At 53.9% G+C, this 8,926-nt stretch overlaps 1 protein-coding gene across 1 annotated transcript; it reads left to right on the top strand.

Moving 5' to 3' along the window:
- The first annotated feature begins 943 nt into the window (after nucleotides 1-943).
- cdc6 (cell division cycle 6 homolog (S. cerevisiae)) lies at nucleotides 944-8,233 on the top strand. The gene is made up of 12 exons (XM_088906394.1): nucleotides 944-1,025; nucleotides 2,504-2,654; nucleotides 3,391-3,726; nucleotides 3,811-4,010; nucleotides 4,396-4,565; nucleotides 4,647-4,753; nucleotides 4,846-4,985; nucleotides 5,068-5,168; nucleotides 5,476-5,534; nucleotides 6,060-6,229; nucleotides 7,416-7,556; nucleotides 7,657-8,233. Exons 2-12 carry the CDS (start codon nucleotides 2,504-2,506, stop codon nucleotides 7,744-7,746), a joined length of 1,665 nt encoding a protein of 554 aa, XP_088762520.1. The 5' UTR covers nucleotides 944-1,025; the 3' UTR covers nucleotides 7,747-8,233.
- The last annotated feature ends 693 nt before the right edge of the window (nucleotides 8,234-8,926 follow it).

The raw sequence follows: 8,926 nt of genomic DNA on the forward strand, positions 1-8,926 counted from the left end.
AGGTAAGAAACCAGCGTGTGACAAATAGATTAAAGGTTAAGGGCTCATTGGAGCAAATTTCGGAAGACGGGTTCATGACAACTTGAGAGCCTTTTAAACGCGGCCGGCGTGCGCCGCAGGATTGTAATCCCTTCACTGCGTAGTTCAGGTGGGCAGCTGCGTCAGCATGTGTAGGCTGCAAAGGAACAAGTAACAGGTTTATTCCACGCTGAAAAGAGAAGAAAGAAAACGCAACGTTTCGGCCGTGGAGCCTTCTTCGGGTGTGAGGCTCAGCCTCAGGTGTCGGCCTGACACCTGAAGAAGGCTCCACGGCCGAAACGTTGTGTTTTCTTTCTTCTCTTTTCAGCATGGAATAAACCTGTTACTTGTTCCTTTGCATCCCTTCATTAATGCGACTTCCTTCATTGCTAGTCAAAATGAAGTTTATGTTGCAGATACTGTATTAAAAAATATAACTGACCGTATTAAACATGCAGACAGGAAAACGCGCCTATCCTCTTATTTTAATTCATGCCGCGAAAATGACCCCTTTGCCAAATCTCCCGCCACTGCCTGTACATCTAACAGCGCATCATAACAAGCGGTAGCCAATAGCAGGGCGCTGTGTAAACAGCCTGGGTTTTGTAGGCGGGTCGCCGATGCAGTTGACCAATCAAGCCTGCGGCGCTCCTTCAATCGCAGGACGTAACTGCCTCACTATCCAATCAGACGAGGAGACGGGCTGCTCGGTGTGTTTTCCCGTGGGTCTCTGTGGAGACTCTCGTTGGTTCACAGTGGAAGGAGGGCGTAGTGCAGGGGGCGGTAGTTTGCTGGATTCCCACCAATGAGAAAGTGGAAAGTGCGGACGAAGCCTGAGGCTGCCCAATGAGGGTTGAGAGGAGGCGTTCCCGAGTCCAAAGCGGGAGGAGTTAGGAGGCTTTGGAAGATTTTGGCGCTAATCGTTCCTGTATCTCAGAGTTTGCAACAGGACACAAGACAGTCCTTTAAAAGGGTTCCCAGGAGATTAAATTGACCGATATTGTAAGGTAAGTGGAAATTATAGTACTACGTATATGTGTGATCTCTTCGTCTTTTGTCTTTTCTTAGGGTCTTGCTTAATTAAATGGTCATTTTGTATGGCGCCAACTAATTAATTAGCAGCGATTACAAATGATTACAGTTTCATACAGCATCACAGTGCCAGTACAGACACTGATCCTGTCGGAGTCCCAACCGTTCGCTTGGAAACTTGTTAGGAATTGGGCGCTGTGTAGCGATTAAAAACTGCAAGCGAGAATGTTTGTGAGTGCTGCTGGCCGTGGACGCCAATAACCGCGGGAGCCCGTCTTCGCTGTTTTCACAGACAACAGGGTTGACAGAGAAAGGAAGGTACGACAGGTTGACTGAACTGACTTTCTCCGGAGTTATTCCGCTTTTCTGCTCAGTATTTGTTCGGGTCCCACGGGTTTTCTCCTGTAAACACACGTGGGCGCCGGGAGTCTCCGGGACATGGCGCCACGACCGCAGGCCGGCCGGTGCAACTCCCGCGCCCTTCTGCACAAGGATCGCTCTCTGAAATCATTTACAAAACTTGGAGTTTCCCCGTTTGCAGTCGGAATGACCTTTATAGCGTTGCTATTTGAAGGCTGTAAAGCTCCACACTGCAAAACCCGCAGTCCAGTTTGCGTGGTAAGCTGCTGTTTGGATTGGGTATTGATGATCTAGCACATTCGCCAGCAGCCGCGCAGATCCCCCGCTAACCCTGGGTTTGTTAGGGTCTAAACTCTTCAGGCGCGATTTCTAACGAGGTTAGGGCCTGTGTGTCGTCGACACTGTAGTCTGTTTGCGGCGATGCAGGGGGCCGGACAAGGGCTAACGGGCCCTGGAGAGACGCGAGCGAGAGTCGTGTCACTCGGGCCGAGTGAAATTTAACTGTGAAACCAGTTTCATCGCCTGTGAACGTAATTTTCCCACGAGATTCAGGACAGTCAGTGAGGAAAAGGGAACAATAAGGATTTAGTTTCTTAAAGATACTTCAGACGCGGGAACCTATTGTTGTAGAAGTAAGACGCGCCACTGTTACGCCGTAACCTGGCGTCGAGCATGAATGACGTCAGTGTTGAGCAGGGGTTCCTAGGCCTGGTGAACCCTCCCCCCCACCTGCTGGTTCTGATCCAGCCGAGCCCCTTCACTGACGTACTACTAATAAGATTATTTTGCCCTAGTTTTTCCCCCAGTTCTTAAACATGCTGGTGATTTAACTGTTGTATTTTGTAAGTGAAGTAAAAACCCAGACTTGTGACTGGAAACGAAATGTAAATATTCAATTGAAGCACCTTCTTAGCTCAAGTAAGGCATCAGTGATCTAATAAAAGTGGGCTGGAATGAAAAGCAGCAGGTGTGTGGTGCACCAGGACTGCTGTAAAGGTGCTAGCTTGTCACTTCCTGTCCTGGTTCTGCTCTGAAGACTCAGTCTCGCGCTGAAGGCTGCTCCATCTCAGACTGAGATGTCTCTGTGTTGCAGATGCCCACCACCAGGTCTCGCAGCCAGCCCACACTCCAGTACCCCCGCAGGAAGTCCTCCAGGGCAGCTGCGGCCAAGGGCCAGCCTGTCGCCCGAGCCGAGCCCTCGCCCAGCGGGGCCGTGCTGCCGCTCAGCCCGAGGAAACGCCTGGGTAAGGTCCCCTTGATCGCCGTGTTTCCCGCTGGGGCGCCAGGTCTCTGCGCTGCCCAGCTGCAGGGTTAGTCAGAATCGCTGGGTTTAGCAGCTGGTGGTGTCGCTGTAAGTTCTTGTTAAAATGGAGCATGATTTACTTGCAACACATTGAAAACTGTACCCCCTATATATATTTTTGCATGAATTCTGATTCTTAAGGAGCATGGTGTTGCAGTGGTCAGCATTGTTGCCTTGCAGCACTGGAGTAAGCACCCCGAGTTCAGCTGTGGTCCTGGGCTGCTGTCTGTGTGGAGTTTGTATGTTCTCCCCATGTTTCTACAGGTTTCCTTCTCCTAGAGTCCAGAGACATGCTGGGGGGTTAACTGGCTCCTGGGAAAATGTGCCCTGGTGCGCGCGTCTGTGTGTGTGTGCGCGCGTCTGTGTGTGTGCCCTCCAACAGACTGGCTCCCCTGCCAGGGTGGGCCTTGTGCCCGTTGCTTGCTGGGACAGGCTCCGGCTGCCCTGGATTGGAAGAGAAAAGGGATGGATTGATAAAATCCGTTTAAAGTGCTTCTTGTTTGTAGCTGAATCGTCAGATTGAAGCTGAGCGCCAGGCTCTAGCCAGTGGAGCGACGGGTATTTTCAAACTTATTAACAGATGGCAGGTGTTGCTTTGCTGCCAGGTGGCCCACTAGTGGGAAGCCGAAGGGTTTGGGCAGGTGCTGATGCTTTCTTTGGGGGTCTTCCCTGGGCAGGAGACGAGAACGGGTGCAACCTGCCCCCGGGGGTCCTGGGATCCCCCCCGAAGCAGAGCCGGCTGAAGGACCCCTCCCCCGCGCGCGGGTCGCGCAGGCTGAGCTTCGACGAGAACGCGCCGTGCCGGGACGCGCCCTCTCCGGTCAAGCCGGCTGCTCCCAGCTGCCCCTCTGAGGCGCCGAGCTCCCCGAAACTCGGGACCCCCCAACGGGCCTGCACCACCCCGACAGCCGCGCGCTCCCCGTTCCGCTGCAGGCAGGAGACGCCGGGCAGCTTGCCCGCTGGAGCCCAGGGAGAGAGGCGCCCCCCTGTGGTGCGGCTCTTTGCCGACGAGAGTGAGTTTCCTCCGCCCGCCGCCTTTCCTCTCGCCGCCTCTCGGGTGTGCTGCCCGTGCTCACTGTCTGCCCCCCCTCCTGCAGATTCCCGCTTCCAGCAGGTGAAGCAGGCTCTGCACACCTCCCTGCCGGAGAGGCTGCTGTCCCGGGACCGAGAGAGTGCCGTCATCCGCTCCTTCCTGTGCGAGAGGGTCAAAGGTCGGCGCCCGGGCAGCCTGTACATCTCGGGAGCTCCGGGCACGGGCAAGACGGCCTGCCTGACCCGCACCCTGCAGGACTGTCGGGTCAGTGGCTCACGCTTCTCCTCCCCAGGGCTGGGCGGGGGGCTGAGGTCTTTCCTCTTCCTCCTTATACTGCAGGGGTGTCAGACTCGCTTCCTGTGGGACCTCAGTGTCTCTGTTCCAATCTGGGCCTGGATAACTGTTACTTGTGTCTTGGCTCTATTCTTTTAATCAGAGCCTTTGTTGAAGTGAGTCATTAACTGTGAAAGACCTTAAGCAGCATCCTGTTATTGTGTACAAAAATAAAGAGGTTAACTGCTTACTTGGATGCTCACTCTGGAGGAAGTGTCTGCTGGTTCCTGGCCCTCGGATCTAGATATTCTCTGTTTCTCCATCGCCTGTTCCTCTGTCTGTGCTGACGGAGCTGTGAATCTCTCTCTCTCTGCAGGAGGAGCTGCAGGGCGCCCAGTGTGTTTTTATAAACTGCATGACTCTGCGCAGCTCTCAGGCTGTCTTCGCCCTGGTGGCCGAGCGGCTGGGGGCTGCGGGGGGCCGATCCCAGCCCAAGGACTCGGACCGACGGCTGGAGAAGCTCGTCACCCACCCCGGGCCCATGGTGTGAGTGTCTGCCTGCCGGCGCGCGTGCCTGCGGGTTGAGTGGGGTGGCTGTGGTCCTGACCCTCCTCTGTCTCTCCCCAGCCTGCTCGTTCTGGACGAGATGGACCAGCTGGACAGCAAGGCCCAGGATGTCCTCTACACCATCTTCGAGTGGCCTTGGCTGGCCGGCTCGCGCCTCTGTCTCATCGGTGAGCCTCGCACTGCGGCGCTGTCGGGAGCAAGGGTCGCCTTCACCTCTTCCGAACGAAGCTCAAGCCCTTTCTCCTCATCCTCCCTGCAGGTATTGCCAATGCCCTGGACCTGACGGATCGTATCCTGCCCAGACTCCAGGCTCGGCCCCACTGCCGCCCCCTGCTGCTCAACTTCCCTCCCTACAGCCGCCAGGAGCTGACCGCCATCGTGCAGGACAGGCTGGCTCAGGTAACGCGCACCTGCGCCCCTCTTCTTTCTTCTCCAGCGCCCTGCTTCTCTCTCCTTCATCCGCCCCATCTCCCTCGCTCAGGTGTCCGGGGAGCCTGTCCTGGACGGAGTGGCGGTGCAGTTCTGTGCCCGGAAGGTGTCGGCGGTGTCGGGAGACGCTCGGAAGGCTCTGGACATCTGCAGGTGAGCCGCCGGGCTGCGTCCCCAGTCGATCTCGCGGGTCAGGCTGTTCATACTGACCTGGAGCATCCGAGGTGTGTTGTGAGCGTCATGTCCAGCAATAGGTCAGGCTTATTCAAGGGCTGTTCGTTGCTTAGTGTGCAGTGTGTGTTTTTCATAGACACCCTGATGCTTCAGGTAACACGAGGTCCGTGTGTGGATAGTCCACAGTATTGCTTGGCTGGGTCTTGCTCTGGGTGCTCGTCGTTAACTGACGGACCCAGTCGAGCCCCTGCGCTGACCCCTGACCCCTGCCTCTGTCCCCCATCAGGAGAGCGGTGGAGATGGTGGAGTCGGACGTCCGAAGCCAGAAGGCATCTGAATCGAAAGGTAGGATCAGAGCTGCGCCTCTGTCCTCGGGTTGGGCGTGGGTACATGGGATCGGGACGGCCTTATCCAGTTTGGGACAGGAGCGGTGGCTCAGGATCTGCGCCTGTGGCTGGAAGGTTGCTGGTTCAAATCCTGCAAATCCTACTCCATTGGGCTCCTGAGCAAGGCCCTGAACCCCAGCTGCTCCAGGGGCGCCGTATAAATGGCTGATCCTGCACTCTGACCCCAGTCTTCTCTCCCTGTCTGTGTGTCTCAGGGAGAGCAAGCAGGGGTATGCAAAAAGACAAATTCCTAATGCAATAAATTGTATATGGCCAATAAAGTGATCTGATCTTCTCCTGAATGGAGAAATTCACTGTGGGAGCAGTACGAGAGTCGGGGGGGGGGGGGTCTCAGACTCCCATTGCACAGCTGTCTGAGCCAGTCCAGGGTGTCCCTGCTGACGTTAATCTTGTGCTCTCACCTGGGCCGCAGCCCTGTGCTGTGAGTGGGAGAGTGACGCGTGCTCGTGTGCGTCTCTTGCAGGGGTGCCGCGGGCCAGCCTGCCGCAGGTGTCCCGGGTGCTGTCGGAGGTGTACGGGGAGCGCATGGCGGGGGGAGAGGCGGAGTGCTTCCCCCTGCAGCAGAAGCTGCTGGTGTGTGCCCTGCTGCTGCAGAGCCAGCACGGCAAGACCAGGGAGCTGCCGCTGGGCAAGGTGGGCACTGCCGGGCAATCCGAAATAACACACGTGACTGTTACATAACTGTGTTTAATTTATTGATTTATTCTTCAGCATTTCATCCAAGTTAATACAGCTTACTACTGGAACGGCTGTTGGGTTTGGACGTTAATGGGAGGCTTATAAAACTGATCGCCCACAGCAGGTTCTTACAAACAGTACATTTTTAAATGAAATTGTTTTGTCTCCTTTACCATTTTCTGCCTATACAAATGAAAGGAAAATGCAGGGAACTTCTGTTAATCCATTGCTCAGATGATAGTGCCCTCGTAAATTAATTTCCTGGGGATGATGGCGAAGGGGTGGACAGATGAGTAAACTGGGAAGGTGGTGTGAGTTCAGCTTCATATTAATGCTGATGACACCAAAGAGCTGGATACTTGTGATCGTAAAATGTTAGATTTCTGCCTCTCCCTCTTATTAATCAGCCTGTGGAGGTTATTCAGTGTTTCAAGCAACTAGGAAAATTGATAGATCGTTTAAACTTGACAGAGAATACCAATGGCATTTTTAAGAAGGCTAGTTTTTGTCTGAGGTTAAAACGACTTGGAGGGAGGCTGTACAGAAAGGGGAGCCAGGGCCACTGGAACACGAACTTTGTAAAAGACTTTACAGAATGGTAGTAGAAAGCATCCTCAAATTTGGTATCGCGGTGTGATCTGGTAGCCGGAGTATTAAGAATAAAGGGAAATTGGCCAGAATTGTTAATATTGCCAGTAAAATAATTGGTTGACCACAGAAACGGCTTAAAGAGCTGCACTATACCGCAGTTCAAAAGAGAGCTCAGCTGATCTTTGAAAGGGGAATGAAGAAGGTGGGAGGGGTTGTCAAACTGCTTCCTTCAGGGAAAAGGTTTGGAATTTCTATGGCTGTGGGGGGGAAAAAAAGGGTCTGTTTCCTGTATGAAGCTATCAGAATATGTAGTGTAATACAGGCAGAGTGAGATGTGTGTATATTGTTGCATGTCTGGACTAATGTGTATTTTGAGTGGTGTTTTTGTAGTTGTGTATGGGGAGGCCAAAGACGCATTTCCACCCATTCGCATGGGCAGTGAAGTGAGATCTTAAACCAAAAGCTGGATGAGCCCGGTGGCTGGCCTCGGCCCCAGACTTGTGTGCGGGCAGGTGCCCACAGTAACGCCCCTCTCCGTCCCGCTCCACAGCTCCACGAGGTGTACAGCCGCCTGTGCCGCCAGCGGCAGGTGAGCGCGGTGGCGCCCGGCGAGTGTCTGTCTCTCTGCACACTGCTGGAGAGCCGGGGGGTGTTCGGGCTCAAGAAGGCCAAGGAGGCGCGGCTCACCAAGGTACTGCGGGCACCGGGCACCGGGGGCGGGGGGGCGAGGTCCGTCATCGCGCGTGTCCCCGGATCGTCCCAACCGCCTCGTCTCTGTCCTCCTCCTGCAGGTGAGCCTGAAGATGCAGGAGAAGGACGTGGAACACGCCCTGAAGGACAAGGCCCTCCTGGGCAGCATCCTGGCGGCCGGCCTGCCCTGAGGCGGCTCCTCCCAGGCCTCCGTGTGCGGAAACGTTTTTCAAACCGGACTTTTTGCTGGGGCGATGCCAGCCGGGCGACGCGGCGTGTCCAGACGGGCTCCTTGTCCTCTGTGAGGGCTTCAGCGGTGGCGGGTCAGCTGCTCCGGGGACTGGGAGGTCAGCCTCAGGCCCCTGGGAGTGTCGTCACTGCTGGAGGGTCCAGCACCTTAGTGTCTCCACCCGGGGAAGACAAAGGACCGATCACCTGGTTTTTAATCCACAGAACTCTGCGCAGTATTTGTCTTTTTAAATCTTTTATTGTTTTAAGTTTTTATGCAACACTTGGTGAGAAGTGCAAAAGTTGAATAGGAATGGTCTTGTAGCTTTTAGAACTTGTTTATTTTTTTAAATAGTTTTCTGAATGCTACAGTACCCACCTGTTAAGTGTTTTCCATGTTGATGGCTTTATTTTTTTTTAAATAAATGTACATTGTTGTTTTGACTCCCAGCCTGCGTCCTTCTCCTTGAAGGGGTCAGTGTGTTTTAGAGCACAGCCTAGTAGGGCTGTATGGTAGATAATGAATTATGAATCAGATTGAAGCCAAAACATGACCAATACTCAAATATTTTTATAGGGGTGCACAAATGTTCATGTTTTCTTTCCAAGTGTATCAGTCACTCAGGCCCCTGGGCTGTTTACCAGGTTGTGAGGGATGCCCCCCCCCCCCCCCCAAGAGCAAGCCCATACCATCGGACACCTCTCTTGCCTTCACAGACCCCCCCCCCCCCCCCCCCCAGCCCTGCTCCGTTCATCGGTTCTCTCCCCACTGTCTGGGGGTCCTGTGGCCTTGTCGCTGGCTCACAGCCAGAGGTTAAGACAAAGCGGCTTATGCCTGACTCCTCAGTAATGAATCTTCTTACTGGATGATTTTTCTATGAAGGGAGTTTATTTCCCATTATAGAAGAAAGTACCAAGTGTTTTTACTTGCATGCAAGATCTTTTGGAATATGTTAAAAATGAATGTTACTTAAAATGACACATTGGTATTTGAGTTAAGTAACACGCATTATTGAATGTTTTTCTAGTTTGTATTAATTCAGCTGCACTCCAGAAGCTCAAAAGCATCCGTTTCATTTCCGTAAGTGCCTGTCTGGTCCTGCAGATGATAAACTACTCGCTGTGCAAACAGCCACATGTATC

Source organism: Atractosteus spatula, chromosome 26 (genome assembly GCF_055471065.1).
Source record: "Atractosteus spatula isolate fAtrSpa1 chromosome 26, fAtrSpa1.hap1, whole genome shotgun sequence".
Taxonomy (NCBI): Eukaryota; Metazoa; Chordata; class Actinopteri; order Semionotiformes; family Lepisosteidae; genus Atractosteus; species Atractosteus spatula.